At 43.4% G+C, this 24,642-nt stretch overlaps 3 protein-coding genes across 3 annotated transcripts in view; 2 read left to right on the top strand and 1 right to left on the bottom strand.

Annotated features, from left to right (window-relative positions):
* The window catches only part of LOC106605356 (ribosome biogenesis protein BMS1 homolog), a 38,643-nt gene extending 36,936 nt beyond the window's left edge, over window positions 1–1,707 (top strand). The window contains 2 exon segments of the mRNA XM_014200877.2: window positions 14–175; window positions 926–1,707. Coding sequence (XP_014056352.2) covers window positions 14–175; window positions 926–1,153 — 390 coding nt within the window. The 3' untranslated portion in view covers window positions 1,154–1,707.
* A 2,049-nt stretch (window positions 1,708–3,756) lies between these two features.
* Window positions 3,757–5,784, bottom strand: pkdc (protein kinase-like domain containing). Its single transcript, XM_014200876.2, has 2 exons — window positions 5,665–5,784; window positions 3,757–5,369 (listed from the first exon to the last, which is right to left on the bottom strand). The coding sequence occupies exon 2, from the start codon at window positions 5,359–5,361 to the stop codon at window positions 4,402–4,404; it is 960 nt and encodes a 319-aa protein (XP_014056351.1). The 5' UTR covers window positions 5,362–5,369; window positions 5,665–5,784; the 3' UTR covers window positions 3,757–4,401.
* Window positions 5,785–5,860: 76 nt separating this feature from the next.
* On the top strand, window positions 5,861–24,202 carry can7 (Calpain-7). The gene is given in 19 exon segments (NM_001173603.1): window positions 5,861–6,229; window positions 6,565–6,673; window positions 8,671–8,828; window positions 9,207–9,274; window positions 10,869–11,096; window positions 11,374–11,460; window positions 11,647–11,773; window positions 12,051–12,230; window positions 12,407–12,553; window positions 12,791–12,897; window positions 13,254–13,374; window positions 14,220–14,464; window positions 17,410–17,545; window positions 17,652–17,727; window positions 17,810–17,955; window positions 19,791–19,853; window positions 19,956–20,086; window positions 20,668–20,760; window positions 22,899–24,202. Coding segments are annotated over 19 exon segments (2,469 nt in total). The 5' UTR covers window positions 5,861–6,127; the 3' UTR covers window positions 23,044–24,202.
* Window positions 24,203–24,642: the final 440 nt, after the last annotated feature.

The raw sequence follows: 24,642 nt of genomic DNA, 5'->3' as shown, positions 1-24,642 counted from the left end.
CCCCCATTGGCAGCCGGTTGTGCGAGCGCAGCGCCACTTCAACAAGCTGCACATCCCCAGGCAGCTGCAGAAGGCGTTGCCCTTCAAGAGCAAGCCCAAACAGGACCAGCCCAAGGGCAAGACGCCCAAGGACCTCCAGAGGCCCGCTGTCATACGGGAGCCCCACGAGAGGAAGGTATGGGTCTCCTTACGGAAACGATAATGAAAAATCCCATTGGATTCTGTGATGTTTGTCAGATTTACTCATTCTCTTTATCTCTGATGTACTAATATGCTGTGAAAGCGAAAAACATAAATCACCGTATTTTATCAGAAACTGGACTGGCCGAGGTGCAGGCTTTTGTTCTAGCCCAGCACTAACACATTTGATTCATCAAATGGTGGTCTAAATCTGTGTAAAAGCTGGGCTGTAACAAAAACCTACATACTGTCGCCTCCCCATAATGTGGTGGGCACGCACACACACCAATAACTGTATATTTGAATGGACAAAGCCATTGATCACGGGACGCCATTCATTCCTATGTGAAGACTCCATAGCACATTGAAGCCAAATTTAAGTCAGTTAAGTGACATTACAGGCTCAGTGCTGCTCCCTCATTGAAGGACGACCCAGGTACTGCAGGCTGCCATTAGCAACTAATTATCCTTAACTTCTGTGTGATATTTTAAAATGGTTTCAAGGACATACAACTGGTGTATTGAAGTAATTATTGGTACCATGTTTGTCTTAGAATTATTTTTTTTACAGTAAGATGAAGACTGCCATTTTTTTCATTCACTATAATGGAGGGTCCTGTTTTCTGCCAACAATGCCTGCAGTACCGCAGTCAGCCTTGAACATTTTGTGGCTTCAATGACTGCCCCTGACACACACACGACACTGCATTTGAAATCTGAGCATGTGCCCTCTCTTGTTCACCAGGTGGCGGCGCTGCTCAACGCACTGAGCACGGTGCACAACTACAAGAGCAAGAAAGCGCACGTGGCGCAGCACGCTAAGCACAAGGACTTCCTGCGGCAGCGGGACAAGGCGGAGGATGACAAGCTCAAGAGGCAGAAAGAGGCGAAGAAGAAGCTTTACCGTATGATGGGCCAGAAGGAGAAGAAGAGTCAGAGGTCCAGTCTGAAAGGGGCGCCGCAGGATGACTGATTTTTAAATCGATATGACTCTTAAAGACCAGCGTAATAACTTTTCGGCCTACCAATGGAATGGAATAATCCTCTGTTTAAGCATAATCTGTTGGGCTGCAGTGGAGTAGGGAGAAATTGCCCCTAGATGCTGATCTTGGGTCAATATTCCCCACTGATGGTTAAAGTGATACTTTGGGATTTTGGCAATTAAGCCTTTTGTCTACTTCCCTAGTCAGAGAAACTCATTCATGGATACCATTTTTATGTTTCTGCATCCAGTATGAAGGAAGGATTGGGGGAGGGGAAGCTGATCCTAGATCTGTACCTAGGGGAATCTTCACCCAGAGCGTCTTCAGTACTGGGGTAGGAGTGTAAATGCAAGGAATGAATGAACATCCTTCAGCTTCTGTAGCCTGGTTGTGTAATGTGGTTTTTCAAAGCCTGTTATTGACACCTCATTTCGAGTGGTTCCATAGAGGAACCAGAAAGAACTGTATATTAGTCATATCTCTACCACTCGTCTAGCTTCAATCTTGTGATGTTTTAATAAAAAATAAAGATATTACAAAAATAGTATGTTGTGAGTGCCTTAACTCTAAAAGAGCATACAAGTAAAGTAAGTGTAATTCTATAATATATTTTGATCGAGTAGAAGTTTCATAATGGCTAGGTTGTTACAAATGCATTGATAAGTGGAAGCACATGGCATTTCAGAAACTTTTGAAGTTGTGCCTGTCAGAGCGAACTCATCATGGATATAACCCGTTTTAGCATGGACATTGCCATTGAGGACTACCACCATTTTTAAAGTAGTCAACTGGGTGGGATACCTGAGTTGGGAGCATTCCGCCAATGAAGAAAAATGTACTACTTTAAAATGGAGATGGCCACTATTGCGCTGCCCATGCAGTCAGATGCTCTAGAGCCCCACAGCGGAGGTGTCATAATACCCTAATGGTCAAACAAGGTAATGGTAATCATTTGTCCACCATTCATTTTTCCCATACGGAATTTTAGAAACACTTAAAATAAGGGTTGTGTTTCGTGTAGGCTTAACCTGGTCGTACGTTTTGATATCATGCAAGGTGATTTATCAATATATTTGGCTCTATTTACTCTGATTCTAAAATGCTAATTAGACATCATGCAAGACTTCAAATCCCTGCAAGATCCTGCACGTCATCGCTAGCTGACACATTTGCTAACAGGTATTGTGTCAATTTAAAACTTGCACAAGACAGCTCACAGAAGTGTCAATTGTAAAGACATTTATTCATTACTAAATTTAGCTAACATTAGTCCAGAGATTCTTACCTTTGCCACTATTCGGCAGTCTCGTTCAGATCATCGTGACATTTGTAGTTCTTTATGATGGCCACATTAGCGTTTAATTCCTAGCGGTTAAATATAGGCGAATGTATTGATAAAAGCCACCTTGTCCTAGACTAGAGAAATGTACATGGTTATCAAAATGTCACTCCAGGATAAACCTACATGAAACACGTCCCTTATTATTTTCTAAAACCTCTATGGGGAAAAATGCATAGTCGAGATTGGAACCTTGTTTGACCGCTAGGTTTTATGGGTATGAAGACTCAACCTGTGGTACTTTAATATCAGATACAAAAAGGAGTCCTCTGTCTATGGCCTGTTGTCACACATCTGCCCTCTTTGGCTAGAATGGTCCCACCTGATCTCGCCTCCTCCCACCTGCCTTCCATCTTTGAGAACATGTATTTTCATTGTTAGTGGTCACTCGAATATAGATTAACACAGGCTAAGGAGATTTTATACGTTTTTGTTCTGAGATAGTTAACATGACCTTTATGAATGCCTTTTGTGCTTGTGATTACATGAATGCTTCAAAGTTCAAAAAGTGACGTTAGTGGATGAACATGATCTCATAGAATAAAACGTGTAAAATCGAAGCTTGTGTTTACCATAAACTGAAAAAGTCTCTCTAAAAAAAACTACAAAAAGACGCCATTACTATTGCGCTCTACAACAGCTGATCCAAAGGGGGTGTGGCAGATGTCAAACTGTTCTGCAGTAGGATACACTTGGGGACTCCCTAAAAATACGCCTCTTCGATGCAGGTTAGGAGAGCATTCTCACTAACCTTAACCCTTTCCCTAAACTTACTAGGTTAGGAGAATTAGGTTAAGGTCAGGAAAAGGGTTAGGGAAAATCCTCTCCTAACCTGCTACGAAAAGTCACTTTTGGTCGTAGCTGTATTGAGGTGGCGTTTTTAGGGGATCTCGTGTGCAACAGCTGATTACTATATGTCGCTAACTACAGTTATTTTGGCTGGATCTGACTCCAACACATCTGCTATGATGTGAAAATTCAAAATAGATGAAAGTACTATTGTGGGTCGCTATCATTGAGTTGCCTTCAACTATCCAGCACCTATTTTACATCCGTGCAGATAAAGCAAAGAGAAATACACTTCACACTTGATGCACTGTGGTACTACATTTTGGTTGTCTGTTAACTTGTCCCCATAGAGAAAGCATAGTGAATGGGTCATTCTTTGTGGTAAATAATATGGATACAATGGAAAAGATCATTAAAAGTTGTCAAATTATCTTATAAGCTATGCAGAACCAAAACACTGCAAGGTGGGAATCAAAAGTGCTTTATTAGTCTATCTGCAGATATTAAATTGGAGCTTAGTCACAAAACGTGGCAATTCCTTAAATTGTGTAGGCAACGCCATACACACTAACATAGAAAAAAAACTAAACGTCCCTTGTCTGTCACAAATGTTGAATAAAATGATATTTGAACTGCCGATTGTCTGTGGTGTTAGTCCACCAACTGGTCATTTTTTGTTGTTGTACATATCCACAGGAAAGTATTATTAAACCGATTTAAGTACATGCACGTGATGCATACTAACGGGTGTTTACATGGTTTTGTGTATATGGGTGATAGAAATGTCAACTTCAGTACCTGTGCTCTAAATAGTCGGGTAAACAACTTTCCAGTGGATATTGTCTAAAATTTCGAGCAGCTGAAGAACCAGCCGCACAGACAACCGCTAAAGTAAGTTCAAATGTAATTTAAAACATTCTAGCTTGTAAGGAAAACTTTTTCAGTGCATTGATTGTATACCAATAATTGGGCTCAAAGTCTGCCTAATAAATCAATCTTCTGCTCTCCTCCCAACAACACACAGCAAATCAGTTTTTCTGATCTACATCCCTTAATACAACCCAGTCCAATCAGCAGGTGATTGATGAGCCTAAATGGCAGAGGCTTAAGTCACCGTTTCAGTTTCCTCAGCACCTCTTTAGTCAGCTGCTTAGTGTATCTGTTGATCTTCCGGTGTCCTGGCATCCATCCCAGGAGAAAGCGATGGAAGTCTGTCCAGGCAAAGGCAAACATCTCCCTCCACTCTTTCTCCAGGGCAGCAAAGTCTACCTGCTTGGTCACTGATGCCCTCAGTTCTGTGAAGTAGTAGTCCAGCAGGCTGGGAACCTTCTTTTCAAGCTGTTTCTCCTCTATTTCCTCCAGGAGGTAGACGACATCCTTCATCCCACAGCCTCCGCCCACATACTGAAAGTCCACTGCCGCCACACCCTGCCCACTCCCAGAGAAGCAGAAGTTGGCTAGTTTGGCATCTCCGTGAACGATGGTCTTGAAGCGGCATTCATTGAGGATCCTGTCAATCTCCCCGGCAGCTGCTTTGAGCTGGGCGTCGTCCATGGCATTCAGCTCGTCAGGGCGTGTTTCCAGGTGCCAATAGGTACCTACGGGCCACAGCCCCTCTGGCACCACCCCCAGGAAGAGGCCATGGAAGTGGGCCAGCCAGCTGAGGCAGGCCCTCATCTCTGCATCCCTAACGCTGGTTCTTCTCTGGTCGAAGCCCACCACATCCAGGTCCTCCAGAACTATCAGCTGTTCGTCCCCGTATGAACAAGCAGCCAGACAGGCTGGCATTCGACAGCCATCATTGGTGGAGTAGTTCTGGTACCAGTGCGTCTCCACTTGGTAGGACCTCACCTTGCGCATGTGAGACAGGTCTGTGTTCCAGCCTCCAGGGTGCTCGGCCTCCTTTGGGAACATGACATGTTTGACAACGACAGAGGGGCGGTCACAGCCATCTAAATGGACCCTGGCAATCTGGCCATAGCCGCTCCACAGCGTCTGGATTTTGTCACCAACTCGCAGAGCCTTTGCACCACACTCCTGCAGAATAAGGTCCTGATATTCTTGTTTCATCCTGAAGTCTTTCACCAGACCGAAAAATAACAGATTAGGTTATGTCAAAATCTGTCAAAACTACAGCTTTTCACAAGATTGATACATTTAGGTAGAAAAGTGTTGACTGAAGGAACAACAAAGTAAGCATGCACACAGTTTGATTGAATAGGAAATGCAAGTCTATGCGTTTCACACACATGGAGGAAATTGAACTTCGACAAACTATTTAATTAAGGACAATCTTTCAAATCCACACACCGCCATCTCACGAGGGACACAGTCAAAACATTAGTTAACAACGCCAATGTGCGTAAAACTCACGATGGACATGTGTTGCAGTCGAGTTGTTTTGTATTACGCTTCGATCATGAATACCCTTCAATGTGGAATGAAGATTTACATCGATCAATGGCGCAATACTGCCACTAACTGGATTGGAGGGTAAAATCTCTCGTCATCGTTGGAGCTACCCGGAAGCTAAATCATGGAAATGACTTATGTTGTTGTTATCGGGCAGAAAGTAGCTCGTCTACTTGCTAGCTGTATATCATAATGTTATACGGATATTGTCAAGGTGGTTGTTTGCATTTCATTCATTTGGTAATCTTATTTTAAAAACCCATATTTTGGAACTGTAACTCATTGCTTTGATTTAGCTATCGGACGTTCTGTTAAGTTCGGCTTGCTAGCTAACCCAGCTAGCTAGTTAACGTTAGTTACGAATGACGGGGACAGTCATATTTTCCGGGCTGTATGAAGGCGTATGAAAAAACGCTAGAACAAAATGGATTGCACGGCACTGGAGCACGATGCAATTAAATTTGCTAAAACTGCTGTCATCTGCGATCAGAATGGAAAATACAACGAGGCTGTCTTCTATTATAAGGTAACGTTAAGGACTCTGAAATAGATGTTGTGGAATAATTTGCCGCACTCCACATTGGCTTTTACTTTCACCTGCATCTTATGGTCACCATTGTGGAATAGACTACTTGATCACTGATGCACTTTTAGCCTTTAGAAGTGGCATTCCAGTGTTTACACCTGTGTAACAAACGGTATGTATTCAGCCTTTAATAAGGGATATCCAGAAGCTCAAATAATATAGGGTTACTATCTTAGAGGTACTTGACCCATGGTTAAGACACGCTTGTATTTTGCTACATAAAAATACATTTGTCATTTTGAAAGCAATAATGTTGGTGTTGTATGTGATATTAGGAGGCGGCGCAAGCCCTGATCTATGCCGGCATGGCAGGGTCTAAACTGGAGGGCATCCAGGATAAAGTCAATGAGTACCTGGACCGAGTTCAGGCCCTGCACAATGCTGGTGAGTCCACCTCAACAGCGTAGGATAACTGGTGATCCTCCATAACCACTTCTGATCCAACTTCATTCACTCTCATACTCCATCCAGAATGAGTGGATCCATATTCATAAAGCATAGCAGTGAGTAGCCTACAGTGCATTCCTTAAGTATTCAGACCCCTTGACTTTTTCCACATTTTGTTACGGTACAGCCTTATTCTAAAATGAATTAAATTGTAATTCTTCTCAGCAATCTACACACTACCCTATAGTGACAAAGCAAAAACAGGTTTTTAGAAATGTTTGCAAATTTATTTGAAAAAACAACAGAAATAGCTTCTTTACGTAAGTATTCAGTCCCTTCGCAATGAGACTCGAAATTGAGCTCCAGTGCATCCTGTTTCCATTGATCATCCTTGAGATGTTTCTACAACTTGCTTGGAGTCCACCTGTGGTACATTCAATTGATTGGACATGATTTGGAAAGGCACACACACCTGTCTATATAAGGTCCCACAGTTGACACTGCATGTCAGAGCAAAAACCAGACATGATTGTGTCGAGGCACAGATCTGGGGAAGGGTATTAAAACATTTCTGCAGCATTGAAGGTCCCCAAGAACACAGTGGCCTCCATCATTCTGAAATGAAAGAAGTTTGTAACCACCAAGACTCTTCATAGAGCTGGCCGCAGGAGTGGCTTCGGGACAAGTCTCTGAATGTCCTTAAGTGAGCCATCTCTGGAGACACCTGAAAATAGCTGTGCAGCGACGCTCCCCATCCAACCTGACAGAGCTTGAGAGGATCTGCAGAGAAGAATGGGAGAAACTCCCCAAATACAGGTGTCCCAAGAAGACTTGAGGCTGTAATCGCTGCCAAAGGTGCTAAGACAAAGTACTGAGTAAAGGATCTGGATACTTATGTAAATGTCATTTCAGTTTTTATTTTTAATACATTTGCAAAAATGTCTAAAAACCTATTTGTGCTTCGTCTTTATGGGGTATTGTGTGTCGATTTGAGGGGAAAAAACAATTGAATACATTTTTGAATAAGGCTGTAACGTAACAAAATGTTGAAAAAGTAAAGGGGTCTGAATATTTTCTGAATGCACTGTATCTAGTCCTTAGCCTGTCTAATGTTGGTTCATAGTACTTACAGCGAGTTTCCTTCGGAGTCATTCTTTCCATGACCTACGGAACACCTTTCAGTTCACTTCATGTGTGTGTTTGTGCGATATTTGAGGGCCTTCGTTTGTGTTTATGAGTTTGAGTTTATTTTTATAGGGACAGTGCACATTAATCAACATTTCAGTAAAAGTGCCGGTTTTAGCCAGCCTGCAAATTTTCAACCGCAGTTCCTGGGCAGGTTATTAAAAACAATTACAATAACAATACAAACAATGAGCAGTGAGCACATGCGGAGCAACATAGGACAAGCAACACATAGCAGACAGAGCAATAGCACAAAAAGCAACAAAGTGTTAGTGGGTGTGTCCCGTTAAGTTGGAGAGTGGGTGTGACTCTGGTTCACACTGTACGGTGGCCCGGGCCTCGAAGTGTGTCAACATGGCATTGTGCCTCACCTCTTTTAATATCCCTGTCGATGTTGAGGGTCATGTTACTGTATTCAAGTTGATATGAGGCACAATGAAAGGAAACCCCTTTCATTGTTTCCAGCGTTTCTCAATGCTGTAGCTGGCAGTAGCTATCCTAACATATCCACATCACCTCAAATATATAACACCTATTTTTCCCTCATCCAGTTGTTATTTTCATAGTCAGCCTCTCATTGAGGATAGCCTAGCGGTTATAGCGTTGGGCCGGTAACCGAAAGGTTGCTGGTTTGAATACCTGTGCTGGCAAGGTGAAAAATTGGTTGGTGCCCTTGAGCAATGCACTTAACCCTTATTTGCTCCAGGGGTACCGTACTACTATGGCTGTAAAACAACATCTCACTGCACCTATCCAGTGTATTTGAAAATATATATTTTTAATGTTCCATTGTGTCCTATCCCATACAGTTCAAGCTCAAAGTAGCGACCCTCTGAAGAGCAAGCAGCAGGTGGATCTAGAGCGGGCCCACTTCCTGGTCACCCAGGCCTTTGAGGAGGATGAGAAGGGCAATGGGGACGAGGCTATCGAGCTCTACACACAGGCCGTGGAACTCTGCATCCAGACGGTAGGGGCTGCTCAGGAAAGGCCCAGGCTTCTTTTAGGCCTGCTGTGTGACTACAGGGGCAACTTTCACCACCAATGCTCTTGTATTGAGCAAATCAACAACAACAAAATGAGCTGTACTCTCTGCTATTCAGACCACTTTATCAAACATTATACAGGATGTCAATTCCTGGGTCATCACCAGGTCCAATGGAGGTGTAGTCAGGAATGAGTATAAGAACAGTTTATTTGGATTAGGACATGAACAGACTGATGCCCCACTAGTCTTCATTGTATCTATTGACATCCCTCTTGACCTAGTCTCTAGGGTACATAATGTGTGGCAGGTGTCAAGTGTAACTCCCCCCCACTCCTTTTCTCCGGCTTTCTTTTCTCACAGTCTCATGATACGACAGACCAGGGGCTGCAGGGCAAACTGAAACAGCTGGCTCGTCAGGCCCTCGATAGGTAAGGAGGTCACTCTCCCCTCCTCTCTATAGTGTAATATTTCTACATTTCTAGTGTTGTATACATTCGGAAAGTATTCAGACCCCTTGACTTTTTCCACATTTTGTTACGTAACAGCCTTATTTTTAAATGGATAAATAAATACAAATTCTCATCACAATACCCCATAATGACAAAGTGATTTTTCCAATGGATTAAAAAAACAGAAATACCTTATTTACATAAGTATTCAGAACCTTTGCTGTGAGACCTGAAATTGAGCTCAGGTGCATCCTGTTTCCATTGATCATCCTTGATGGTTCTATAACTTGATTGGAGTCCACCTGTGGTAAATTCAATTGATTGGACATGATTTGGAAAGGCACACACCTGTCTATATAAGGTCCCACAGTTGACAGTGCATGTCAGAGCAAAAACCAAGCCATGAGGTCGAAGGAATTATCCGTAGAGCTCCGAGACAGGATTGTGTTGAGGCACAGATCTGGGGAAGGGTACCAAAAAATGTCTGCAGCATTGAAGGTCTCCAAGAACACAGTGGCCTCCATCATTCTTAAATGGAAGAAGTTTGGAACCCCAAGACTCTTCCTAATGCTGTCCGTCCAGCCAAACGGAGAAATCGGGGGAGAAGGGCCTTGGTCAGGGAGGTGACCGAGAACCCGATGGTCACTCTGACAGAGCTCTAGAGTTCCTCTGTGGAGATGGGAGAACCTTCCAGAAGAACATCCATCTCTGTAGCACTCCACCAACCATGCCTTTATGGTAGAATGGCCAGACAGAAGCCACTCCTCAGTAAAAGGCACATGGAATTTGCAGCCAGCTTGGAATTTGCTAAAAGGCACCTACGGGGAAGCATGGTGGTGGCAGCATCATGCCGTGGGGATGTTTTTCAGTGGCAGGGACTGGGAGACAGGTCAGGATTGAGGGAAAGATGAACAGATCAAAGTACAGAGAGGTCCTTGATGAAAACCTGCTCCAGAGCGCTCATGACTTCAGACTGGGGCGAAGATTCACCTTCCAACAAGACAACGACCCTAAGCACACAGCCAAGACAACACAGGAGTGGCTTCGGGACAAATCTTTGAATGTCCTTGACTGGCCCAGCCAGAGCCCGGACTTGAACCTTGATCGAACATCTCTGGAGAGACCTGAAAATAGCTGTGCAGCGACGCTCCCCATCCAACCTGACAGAGCTTAAGAGGATCTGCAGAGAGGAATGGGAGAAACTCCTCAAATACAGATGTGCCAAGCTTGTAGCGTCATACCCAAGAAGACTTGAGGCTCTAATCGCTGCCAAATGTGCTTTGACAAAGTAGTGAGTTAAGGGTCTGAATACTTATGTAAATGTGATCATTTTTTTTTTTTTTTACTTTTAATACATTTGCAAAATTTCTAAACCTGTTTTTGCTTTGTCTTTATGGGGTATTGTGAGTAGATTGATAAGGATTTAAAAAAATATCTATATATTTTTAGAATAAAGCTGTATCTTAACAAAATCTGGAAAAAGTCAAGGGGTCTGTATACTTTCCGAATGCACTGTTGATCAAGGAACACCAACCCGACTGACCAACCAACCAAGCCCTTTGTTTCTCTCCAGGGCGGAGGGGCTGAAGGAGTCCCAGTCCGCCAGTCCCTTAGCCCAGTCGCCACAGGACAGGCCGGGGCCCTCAGGGGCCAAACCCAGTGGGGGGCCTTGCCCTGTCAGACAGTTCTTCCCCCTGGGGCCTGACTTCTCTCTCCAGGACCGCCCCCAGCCAGTCAGGCCAGTCCAGTCCAGTGAGCCTCAGGGTCAGCGCTACACCTCAGAAGAGATCGAGGTGCTCAGGTGAGCAGGCTGGGATCTATTTGGACTCTGGAGAATCATAGAACATAGTCAACACATTGAGTTTAGGCTCCCAAGAAGCAATGGTCTGTGGTTCCATAATAATCCCCATTTCCCTAGGAGCATAATGCCAGTGAGTGACTGGTTTTTCTAAAGGTTAGGCAGTAACACACCTTTGTTTGGTAAAGGTTCAGGTTTGACTCTCATCTACATTTTCACCTGCTAGGTAAGGTACACACGTTACATTTCTCCTGATTCTCCTCTCTGCTTTTCCACATAGGAGCACGTCCAAGATCAACGGCATACCCTTCGTCCCCTTCATGAGTGTGGACCTGAAGGAGAGATTTGCCTTTCCTGTTCCATTCTCGTAAGTCAGGATATTCTTGTTCCTTAGTAAGTGGGTGTGCGGATTGTAGAACACACACGTAATACATTTCTACCTGCAACCAGAAAGCAGATGGACTAGATAGTACTAGATGGAGTGCCACTTGATTGCATTACTTTTTAATTTGTGATAAACATCAGACTTTTTATTCTCTGTAATGTTTCCCAGGGACAAACTAGGCAAGCTGGCCCTGTCTCCCAAGCAGAAAACCATCTTCTCCCGCTGGGTTCGCCCTGACGAGATCTGCAATAACCCCACCATGATCTTATCTGTATCCAGCTTCAGCATCAAACAGGTCAGGCCACACACACAGCTGTCAATATTCAATATCAATAATCAAGACCAAAATGTCCCCAAATGTACCCTGTAAAATACAGAATTATTTAAGGTGTATTGGAATTGACTCATCATCAGATGGCGCCACTTGTACGTAGGTTTTATCAGTCAAAACATATCTGCTCTAAACTGAATACCTTTCAATGTGACGGATAAAACGGACAGATTTACCTCCCATCCTGGTGTTCGGATGTCAGTCTCATACTTATTGTTAATCACCTACTCTCTCCCGTTAGACGGTGGTGTCTGACTGCTCGTTCGTAGCGTCGTTAGCCATCAGCGCTGCCTATGAGCGACGCTACAACAAGAAGCTCATCACCAGCATCATCTACCCCCAGAACCGGCGCGGGGAGCCACAGTATAACCCCTGTGGGAAGTACATGGTGAAGCTTCACATCAACGGTGTGCCCAGGAAGGTAACGCACTGCAAAACCTGGGAGCTGGGTCCACTGGTGCTCAATGTCATTGTGAGATAAGCTAGCAAACCTTACTCTCTAAATGACTAGACTGTCACTGTAAAGCTGCCATGTCGCTGACAGAGTCTACCAATGGGTTGTATTGTTGTAAGTGCTCCCCCTCCTGTTCCCTGCAGGTCATTATAGACGACTTCCTGCCATGTGGTCAGAATGGAGAGCTGCTGTGTTCCTACTCCAGCAACAGGAACGAGCTGTGGGTCTCCCTCATAGAGAAGGCCTACATGAAGGTCATGGGAGGCTACGACTTCCCCGGCTCCAACTCGGTGAGGGAGGTCCCCCTGTGAAAGTACTAGTACTACCCCCTGTACTGGGCTCTGTCCAATAGCGAAGGTTTCACTTTGGAGAATGTTTCAGAGCTAACGAGTTCCCTCATTCACACCGTGTGCTAAATTCCACATTTCATCCATCGTGCGTGATTGGACAGTTGGTTCTGTTCGCCACCTTGTTATTGCTGTTCTCTAAAGTGTGATGTCTATTCTTTCTGTCTTATTGTATTGTAGAACATCGATCTGCACGCACTCACTGGCTGGATCCCAGAGCGTATCGCCATGCATTCAGACAATCAGTCATTCATCAAGGACGACACCTTCCGCATGCTCTACCAGAGGTGAGACACGCAGACACAAACACACACTCATTCATTCACCCATGCACACACTTAAGGGCCTACATAATCCATCTGCTCTGTAGAATTCACACTTAGAGCTATAGAACACAGATTCTTAGACAGTTTAAATACCTTATTTGAATCCACAAATCATATTACATTTGCAAAAAGATACACACACACACACACACACACACTGAGTAATGCCACTAATCCATCCTCCAGTCAGGTATTGATTTTTCATGATTACCTTTGCTGCCAGATGATAATAGTCATGGTTATCAATACCACAGAGATTTGTCTCCTAGCCAAGATAGCTGACCTACTACTCTCACATCCCCCTCCTCTGATGACAGGTTTCACCGGGGCGACGTCCTAATCACCACGGCAACGGGGGTGATGACAGAGGAGGAAGGCGAGAGGTGGGGCCTTGTGCCAACACATGCCTACGCTGTCCTGGATATCCGGGAGCACAAAGTAAGTGTTTGCGTTAACTTAGCATAACCACTCATAGTTGTTACAGTAGCTTGTTAGCATAACCAGTCATGGTTGTTACAGTAGCTTGTTAGCATAACCAGTCATGGTTGTTACAGTAGCTTGTTAGCATAACCACTCATGGTTGTTACAGTAGCTTGTTAGCATAACCACTCATGGTTGTTACAGTAGCTTGGTTAGCATAACCACTCATGGTTGTTACAGTAGCTTGTTAGCATAACCACTCATGGTTGTTACAGTAGCTTGTTAGCATAACCACTCATGGTTGTTACAGTAGCTTGTTAGCATAACCACTCAGTTGTTACAGTAGCTTGGTTAGCATAATCACCCATAGTATAGCATGCTGTGTTTTTATTTGTATCTCATCAATTCCATTTATGTCTTTGGTATTTTATAAGGATCCCCATTAGCTGTTGCAAAAGCAGCAGCTACTCTTCCTGGGGTCCACACAGAACATGAAACAACATAATACAGAACATTAATAGACAAGAACAGCTCAAGGACAGAACTACATATATATTTTTAAAGGCACACGTAGGCTACATATCAATACATACACACAAACTATCTAGGTCAAAAGAGAGGAGAGGCATTGTGCCGTGAGAGACTGGCATGTATAGTATTTATATCAGCCCCCCAAGGAAGAGCAAGACGTGCTGCTCTGTTCTGGGCCAGCTACAGTTTAACTAGGTCTTTCCTTGCAGCACTCGACCACACGACTTGACAATAATCAAGATAAGACAAAACTATAACTTTGTAACTTTGCGCATCATTCGTAGTGTTCTGCCTGCATGCTAAGCTTCTGTGCCATTTGATCTGGCTCTCAGGGGAAGCGGTTCCTGCAGCTGAAGAACCCGTGGAGCCACCTGAGGTGGAAAGGGCGCTTCAGTGAACGGGACGAGAAAAACTGGACCCCAGAACTTCTCAAATACCTCAACTTTGACCCCAAGACCGCACAGAAGTTTGATAACGGCGTGTTCTGGATCACGTTTGAGGACCTGTGCCAGTACTATGATGTCATCTACCTGAGCTGGAGCCCCGCCCTGTTTAGAGAGTCTTCTTGTATCCACAGGTCTGTCAACAACAGGCCTCTTATATCTCCCACAAGGGTCTGCTATACCTATAACTAACTATGATACAGTGCGCTCGGAAAGTATTCAGACCAACTTCACTTTTTCCACATTTTGTTACGTTTTGTTACGTGATTAAATCGTTTTTTTCCCTCATCAATCTACACACAATATCCCATAAAGACAAAGCAAAAACAGGTTTTTAGACATTTTTTCAAATTTAATACAAATAAAAACCAGATATCACATTTGCAGAAGTAATTGAGATCCTTTACTCAGTACTTTGTTGAAGCACCTTTGGTAGCTATTACAGCCTCGAGTCTTCTTGGGTATGACGCTACAAGGTTGGCACACCTGTATTTGGGGAGTTTCTCCCATTCTTCTCTGCAGATCCTCTCAAGCTCTGTCAGGTTGGGTGGGGAGCGTTGCTGCACAACTATTTTCAGGACTCTCCAGAGATGTTCGATCAGGTTCCGGCTCTGGCTGGGCCAGTCAAGGACATTCATTGACCAGTCCCGAAGCCACCATGCTTCACCGTAAGGATGGTGCCAAGTTTCCTCTAGGCGTGACGCTTGGCATTCAGGCCAAAGAGTTCAGTCTTTGTTTCATCAGACCAGAGAATCTTGTTTCTCATGGTCTGAGAGTACTTTAGGTGCCTTTTGGCAAACTCCAAGCGGGCTGTCAATGTGCCTGTTACTGAGAAGTGGCTTCCGTCTGGCCACTCTACCATAAAGGCCTGATTGGTGGAGTGCTGCAGAGATGATTGTCCTTCTGGAAGGTTCTCCCATCTCCACAGAAGGAACTCTGGAGCTTCTTGGTCACCTCCCTGACCAAGGCTCTTCTCCCCCGATTGCTCAGTTTGATTGGGCGGCGAGCTCTAGGAAGAGACTTGGTGTTTCCAAACTCAATCCATTAAAACCTCTTGAGGATATCCTAGGATAGGGGGCGCCAAAGCGCATTTTGAAAGAAATTCGTTCCCATTTTCAACGGCCTACTAATCAAACTCAGAAGCTAGGACATGCATATACTTATTATATATGGATAGAAAACACCCTAAAGTTTCTAAAACTGTTTGAATGGTGTCTGTGAGTATAACAGAACTCAAATGGCAGTCAAAACCCCGAGACCGATTGAACCAGGAAGTGGAATTCTGAATTGTGGACTCAACTTAACGTCATCGCCTAAAATTCACACCGTGAGATATCGTTTAGTGAGCACTTCCTATTGCTTCCACAAGATGTCGCCAGTCTTTACAAAGTGGTTTGAGCCTTCAACAGTCGAAACTCAGTGAATGAGACGCATTGGAAATTGGTCACAGCGGGAGGGCCATCACCATTATGACGCCGGCGGCCATGTCTACCCCCACCTTTGGAAACGGTTTGAAACACAATTAAATCATCCCCCTCGAATGTTATTGGCTCTCTTGGTGTTACAGGCCCTGAAGATTTATGTTATACAACGTTTGACATGTTTGAACAAACCTAAATGTGAAAAAAAGTACTATTTCGAAACCACTGTGGCGCGCAAGGCAGATTAGTTGGATATGCCCTTCGGACGCACTAACATCAGCAAGCTAATTGAACATAAACGATGGACTTTTTCGACCGAAAATACATCTGTTGTGGACCTGGGATTCCTGGAAGTGCTTTCTGATGAAGACAACTAAAGGTAATGGATTATTGACAATATTATACAACATTAGATGTGAAATGCGGTTGTTCCAAGATGGCGCAGAGCTGTATTTACTAGGTCAGTTTCTGAGTATCGCATCCCCTTTTATCGCTAAGTGTGATTACCCAGTAAAGTTATTTTTAAATCTGGTATGACAGGTGCCTTCAAGAGATATTCATCTATAAATCTTAGAATGACAATATTACATTTTAAACATGTTTTCGAATAGTAATTCAGTAAAATGTAGCCCTGTTTCCCTGGATGCATTTGACGGGAAAATAGTTAGTCAACGTTACGCACCGATGTAAAATGCTGTTTTCATATATATGAACTTTATTGAACAAAAGAATGCATGCATTGTGTAACATGATGTCCTAGGTGTGTCATCTGATGAAGTTTGTAAAAGGTTAGTGCTGCATTTAGCTGTTTTTTGGTTATTTGTGATGCATGTGGTTGGTCGGAAAATGGCTATGTTGCTGACATTTTACGATGGACTCCTCTAACATAATCTAATGATTTGCTTTTCCTGTTAAACCTTTTTGAAATCGGACGACGTGGGTCGATTCAGGAGAGGTGTATCTATAAAAAAAAATATATATATATAATTCTTTTTTTAGAAAAATTAATATTTTTTTAATGCTAATTGGCGATATGATTTTTCGCTGGATTTTGATCCCGCTGACGGGATGAGACGCTGTTAAAGAATGATGGAGGCCACTGTGTTCTTGGGGAACTTCAATGCTGCAGAATTTTTTTGCTAGCCTTCCCCAGATCTGTGCCTCAACACAATCCTGTCTCTGCGCTCTACGGACAATTCCTTTGACCTCATTACTTGGTTTTTGCTCTGACATGCACTGTCAACTGCGGGACCTTATATAGACAGGTGTGTGCCTTTCCAAATCATGTCCAATCAATTGAATTTACCACAGGTGGACTGAAATCAAGTTGTAGAAACATCTCAAGGATGATCAATGGAAACAGGATGCACCTGAGCTCAATTTCGAGTCTCACAGCAAAGGGTCTAAATACTTATGTAAATAAGGTATTTCATTTTTTTTGCCAAACGTTCTAAAAACCTGTTTTTGCTTTGTCATTATGGGCTATTGTGTGTAGATTGCAGATTTTTATTTATTTATTATGTTTTAGAATAAGGCTGTAACGTAACAAAATGTTATAGTCATGGGGTCTGAATACTTTCCGAATTCACTGTATGTGTATTAAAAAATACACGTGTTTGATATGTGAAGTATATTTCTGGTTGTGTGTGTCCCTGCAGTAGCTGGGATGGGAAGCAGGGCCCGGTGAAGGATGCCTACAGCCTGGCCAACAACCCTCAGTACCGGCTGGAGGTGACCTGTCCTGCAGGGGGCACCGCTGTCTGGGTGCTGCTGACCAGACACATCACTGACAAGGTGCACACCATCTGTCTGGCTGTTCACCACCACACAGTATCAGACAATGTCTCATTTTCTCCCATAGAAACAATAATCACTCTGTTTTTGTCCATTTGATGTTCAGGATGACTTTGCACAAAACAGGGAGTTCATCACCTTGGTGGTTTACAAGACGGAGGGAAAGAAAGTTTACTACCCTGGTGAGTTTCTCATGGAAATGTGTGTGTATCTGTGTGCATGTGTGTGTGTTTCCTCTGACTGTCTCGTTATGTTCCTCCTCAGCGGACCCTCCCCCCTACATAGATGGGATCAGGATCAACAGCCCCCACTACCTGACCAAGATGAGACTAACCAGCGCTGGAACACACACCTTCACACTGGTGGTGTCACAGTACGAGAAGCAGAACACCATCAACTACACCCTGAGGGTGAGACACACACACACACACACACACACACACACACACACACACATTGTGTCAGATACATCTCCTGAGTGTCAGATCTGTCGCTGGCAGGTAAACCCTGCAATCCTGTTGTTCTGCGGTGCAGAAGTGACCATATAGCATGCCTCAAGCATCTCACAATAGAGCGTGAGAAAAGAGAGGGATGGTGGGGGTGAAGAAGAAGAGGGAGTGGGGGAAGATGGAGTGAGGGCACATGAGATGAAGGAAAGAGGAGAAGAGAGAGAAGAGTCTTGTTCCACTTAATGAGTGTCAAGTGTACATACACTACAGTTCAAAAGGCCAGCCTCCCGGAGTCGTCTCCTCACTGTTGACGTTGAGACTGGTGTTTTGCGGGTATTATTTAATGAAGCTGCCTGTTGAGTACTTGTGAAGTGTCTGTTTCTCAAACTAGACACTCTAATTTACTTGTCCTCTTGCTCAGTTGTGCACTGGGGCCTCCCACTCCTCTTTCTATTCTGGTTAGAGCCAGTTTGTGCTGTTCTGTGAAGGGAGTAATACACATCATTGTACCAGATCTTCAGTTTCTTGCATGGAATAGCCTTCATTTCTCAGAACAAGAATAGACTGATGTGTTTAAGAAGACGTTATTTGTTTCTGGCCATTTTTTTGCCTGTAATCAAACCCACAAATGCTGATGATCCAGATACTCAACTAGTCTAAAGAAGGCCAGTTGAATGCTTCTTTAATGTGCACAACAGTTTTCAGCTGTGCTAACATAATTGCGAAAGGGTTTTCTAATGATCAATTAGCTTTTTAAAATGATAAACTTGCATTAGCTAACACAACGTGCCATTGGAACAAAGGAGTGATGGTTGCTGATAATGGGCCTCTGTACGCCTATGTAGATTTTCCATAAAAAATCTGCCGTTTCCAGCCACAATAATCATTTACAACATTAGCAATGTCTACACTGTATTTCGGATCAATTTAATGTTATTTTAATGGACAAAAAAAGCTTTTCTTTAAAAAACAAGGACATTTCTAAGTGACCCCAAACTTCTAAATGGTGGTGTCCATATACTGTACACACAAGGTATATTAAACTAGATCTGAGTTGTTTCAGAATGTAGAATTATACATGACGCAGCCTCCTTTGTCCTGTAGTCTGACTGTGTGTTCATATCCATGCAGATTGAGTCTTAAATGAAGTGTGCTAATTATTTAATTAGAAACAGCTCTGTATCAGAACCCAGTTGCAGAACTGTGAAATCAGTTGAAAGAGAGCTTGTGAGTTTGTCTGCAATGAATTGCTGTGTGTGAAAGAGAGATGGAGAGAGTGAGACTTTATTGGTTTGTATATGAATGAGTAAAAGGTTTTGTGTGTGAGTATGTGACCCAAACCTTTTTTTGGTCATTTATATTTCATAAACTCCCCTTACCAACTGAGCTGAAGTCTTTGAGGAGCTGTTATCTGAAGTCTCACAAAAACATGTTTGGCCTCCGTAGAAGAGAAGAAACCCTGAGAGTAGTTGCATGTGTGTCTTTCTGAGAATGAAAGAGAAAAGCCAATCGCCAGAGGAATATCTATAGCCTTGACTTAGCAAGCAGCAAACTGGCTGTGAAATCAATTCCTGCACTCTCACTTCCTTAAAAATCATCTGGAGAATTAGCGAATTGACGTTCAGTCTCATACTCGGAAGAGTTTTCGTGAGGTATGGATTGAACATGATTTCTTCCATCTGTATAAGAGCTGCCCAGTATTCTTCCTTGAGTTTCTTCCTGATGTTTCTATGTTGTGCTGATCACATCCCTGCTCATTCAGTTCCAACAGAGTAATAGACGTTTCCCTCCAACAGGTGTACTCTGGATGCAAGTTCTCCTTCTCCAAGATCCCAACGCCCTTCACTCATACCAAACGGGTAAAATTTACTTCCACTTGTCTCTTTGTTCACATTCTCTATTGGCATGATAACAAAATCACCATCTTACATTGTGAAAGCCCCCTCTCTCTCCCTGTGCAGATCAATGGCCAGTGGAAGGGGCCGAGTGCAGGGGGTTGTGGGAACTACAAGGACTCGTACAAGCACAACCCAATCTACCAGTTTAACCTGGAGCGCCCAGGACCCGTGCTCATAGAGCTACGAGGCTCCAGGTAAGACTCACTGAGGCCTGCATGGGCCCTCCACACCACTGGGGGCACTACACCCAGTGGGGACACTTTATGGCCCAATCACAATTGATGGATATAAAATGGGTTCCATTGAAATGAATGTCCTCTTGTAACACAGCACTTTTAATACTTGAGTGTTCATCCTGTCCGTCAAACCTTCTCTAATCCGAGGGGACTACAGAATGACAATGCAAAACTGAAATAGTATGCATGGTCTGCATTGTGTCTGACAGTCCGACTCCAATGAGACTTTGTCATGAAACGTCCAGAAGATTTGAGCCGTCACAGAATACGATTGCCAGGTGTAAATGTGACCAGACAGACTAACAGTCAGTTTCCAGTGTTAATACAGTCCCTTACGTCATCCTGTAGGGGTCATCTTTAATAGTTCATCTGGTGCTCCTAATTAAAACGAGATGACTCGCTCTCTCCCTCCACAGTCTGCAGTCATTAGCACTGCTAACTAAATACTCTCTCTGTCTCTGTCTGTAGGCAGTATAGCGCAGGTTCTGATTGCTTGTGTTGTTATTGTTGTTATCATGTCTCGGTCTCACCCTCTCTAGGCAGTACAGTGTGGGCTTTGAGATGGTGACCGTGTCCACTGTAGTAGAGCCAGGACCTGCAGGCGTCCCGAAGAAGAACAGTGGAGACTACAGGTACTTACTCAGGATACACAGGAGATCAGCTCATAGAGGTGTTGAGTTCCAGATGAGTTCAGAATCAATCCTAATATTAACCCTTCACACTCGTGGGAATTGGCCTATGTAGATAAGGCTAAATTGAAATATTTATTACAGAAGAGATATGGAAAGCATGTGCATAGCAATGGTAGCAATTAAAAGGGAACAGTTTGGAGATTATGGGGAAATGATTAGACTAAAGGTGAGGATATAACAGTTCATCTGACACGACTGAATTCAAACATTATACTGTTGATTTGATGTGCATTTTACATTCACTGTAATTTTACCGCATTTGTTGATAACAAAATCTGAAAATACTCATTCAGTAACATAACAATATTAATGGATTTGGGGTAGGTCCAACATAAGACAAAAAAATGAAGGGTTTGAGTGCGAGGTCAAACTGGTGTCTCCAAGTGTCTCCACACCTCTAAGTAACTTCAATGCACTTTTATGACTAAAAGACGAGTCTTCAACTACAAGGTGCTTATTCTGAGCTCTCCTAGCTGTGCCGAGCAAGCGTGCTGGTAGTTGTTTTGTTTGGAACACAGCCCTGCGTCCCCGCTATCACAAAATTACTGTTGTTGTTTACACAATCCAAAACGGTCCATTATAAATCCCAATCTGGCTCAGGTGGTCATCATTAAATGATAAAATCTGATTTTACAAGCCAATTCAGAGAAGATCGGAATTTTGGTGCGCATAGAATGGAGGCATGAGTGCATTCAAATGTGTGGTCTGCAGCCCCCCCCCTTAAAAATAAATCACAACACAACAAACAAGCTCATTCTGTTCAGGACATCCCGAGGTATAACTCCATGACATCTTGTAACTGTACATTAAACATAGTGATCATAAACGTTGACGCTGTATATCACATGAGTTTCATATGGTAATGAGAAGTGCACATTTGTGCTCACGGGTGTTTGGCTTGTATGACATCAGCGGTATTTATTATAATCCTCGACGTTTCATCTTTCAAAATACATCAAGTCCTCTTAACTTACAGCACTTTCCTCACTCCGACAACAAAATGTTTTGCCCAATTAGCGGATAGAATGGGGGCAACTTCTTGTCGCGTGCGGGGGCTCAAGGTCCAAACGGCTCAGTCAAAACCCATACAGAACTGTGAAGCGGAGACTCTGACCTCATGTTACTGTACAGCTACTGCGTTCCAATGTAGGCGCTTATCAGTGTCCAAATCGGCCACTTTCAACCCGTGTATGAGTGTAATTTTCCTACTGTGAAACTCTGAGCTTGTTTAACTCCAATGTTGGTAAACAAATGTAAACAAACACTATATAGCCTCAACATGGTTGAAACGATCATTTTGATATCTATGGTCAGTCCTTGCATTCATGGCTCAACTGACTAGGTATCCCCTTTCCGTCTATGAATTTGAAAGTGGTTACATTTCTCCAGGCCCATCCCTCAGCTTTTTACTAAAACAGAGGCGGGGTGACCACTTGAATGCATCCATCATAAAATGTTATGCACAGGTTAAAGTTCAGTGTTGGAACATATATTGGGGACACATGATTCTCCAAAGCCCTTGACCTGATGACATGCTGCCTAAATGTGGTGGCTACAGTCACAACACTGAGGGAACATTCTATACATTCCCCACAGGTCAAAAGGTCACATCTGAGGACCTCGTCTCTGACCTCTGGGATGTCTATGCTAATTGAGTTAGCCAGGTTCAAAGATTGAGGGTGTACTGAAATTAGCCTTACTGCACATTTGCATAAAGGAATGCCTTTTGAGTTAGATCTTTTGACTGTGTGTGTGTGTGTGTGTGTGTGTCTGAAATGATTTTTCAGAAATAATTGATTGAAGTAAAGATATTAATAACATTTTCCTCACATTTAGACCATGATTTTAGATTATCCTGTGGATGAGGTTAAAGCAGGTTAAATTTGTATTTAATATCAGATAATCTGCTCTGCTATTGAACACATTGTATGCATTTTTAGTGGGTTATGAAACAGAAAATGTCCAGGAATGGTGGTGGACTGCATTGTAACATGTTATGAAGGAATGGAGATTAGAAAGGGTGCTATTTGAGACTATTGAGACACAGCCATAGTGACCCCCTTCCTCTCTCTCTGTAGGTGTGGTTTCTGCTACATGGAGGCAGACCATGTCCCTGCTGGCATCTACAATGTCATTCCCACCACCTTCCTGCCCAAACAGGAAGGACCCTTCTTCCTGGACTTCAGCAGCGCCACGCCCCTAAAGGTCTCCCAGCTCCAGTAAGGAGAGGGGGGGGAAGGATTCAGGGGTGACACCAGGAATAACTTGCACACAGCATGGACACTCACTGTTTCCTAAACTCTGGGTGGAACTTGTTACGACTGCAGGAGGACCCAAAAGAGACTGATTACTTTATTGATCATTATCAAGGGTATTTGGAAAGGGACATGTTTTTGGTATGGAACATAGCCCTCTATGTGCTGAGGTGTGCAAGAACATGTACCAAAAAATGTAAACTGACTGAGTAATAACTATCAGAGCTAATGTTGGAGGTGCTTCCTTCTTCCTTTGCCATAATGACAGATACAGTAAATGATGTCACAACAACTATGGCCCTTCTGATTTTCAATGTTAAATTACTTGGCGCTTGTTGACCGCCAGTCTAGGTACTCAAGAGGCAGTGCTGGTATTTACCAAGAACGAAGTGTGACGTTCTCAACTGTCTTTCTCAGGAGACGGCACCACGACAGGGATCTCTCTGTTGCACAGGAATGAAGACTAATCTCTGGCATTTATAAGGATGTGTGACACAGGCATGCAGGACCTGTGTGTGTGGTTGCAAAATTCTAGTAACTTTCAATAAATTCCCTGGTTTTTCCAGATTCCTGGAATCATCCGACCAGGATTTAGGGAAAACCAAGTTATTTATTATAAGTTTCTGGAATTTTGCAACTGTGTGTGGGTACTCACGTGGAAAACAACATTTGAAACGTATCTGCAATCTTCAGTGTCTTGTTTACGCTTCAGCAAGGACTTGAACGCTTCACAGCGGTTTTCTCCTTCTCTGTTAACATTTTGTCAGAGGCAAGACTGCTAGTGGCTTTGCCATTTTCTGGACAATTACTGTAACGTGTCAATGCTATACAGTCTGGTGGACAAGACCCACTCCTCAAACATACTCTATTTTTACTAAGGAAAGTGTGGACTTGCTAGAAGAGCGGAGTCACCTGTACCACGTAGACTTATTTTGCATTAGCAAAATGGCTGCTCTTTGTCGTTTCATTCTTCTTTACATTACATACATTACATTTAGGTTTTCTTCCCCTTCCAGTGACTGTTAAAAGGCAACTATTGCTGCTGTTGCCACTTATGTCAAATGCAATAGTCTGGAATGATTTTGCTCAAATTTTGCACTAAATGTGGAATGATGTATTCAAACATAGCATTGATGGAAATCAGAAAATGTTTTGTCTGTGTTGGTGAAGATCTGGCCTGTCTGAGAGCATTTGAAAACAGAGCGTGTTGCGTTTGCAGCAGCTGGTCACAACCTCTAAGGAGAATCTCAGGGCAGAGAGAAACTACCAGGCCTGAGGGAGTGAGGGATCTGGAGAGGTAGAGGAGAAACAGACGTGCAGTAAAGAGAGGGAGAGAACAAAACAATTGTTTAGGTGAAAGGCAGGAATTTAACCCCAGAGGCAGATTTGACAAATACTGCTAAGTCAAGTGTCTGACAAACGACAGGAAAGCAAATATGACGAGAAATATGAAAACCAGTTCAACTTTTGTTATTGTGAACAAGATCCTATAATCTAGTTCTGTGCTGCCTTGACACCAAAGATCTTCACTTGGCTTAGGCTATCTGCAGCGATTAGACCAAGAACA

The sequence above is a fragment of the Salmo salar genome, chromosome ssa05 (assembly GCF_905237065.1).
Source record: "Salmo salar chromosome ssa05, Ssal_v3.1, whole genome shotgun sequence".
Lineage (NCBI taxonomy): Eukaryota > Metazoa > Chordata > Actinopteri > Salmoniformes > Salmonidae > Salmo > Salmo salar.
Note: the sequence above shows the minus strand (reverse complement) of the source record. Positions and strands in the feature narration are given on the sequence as shown.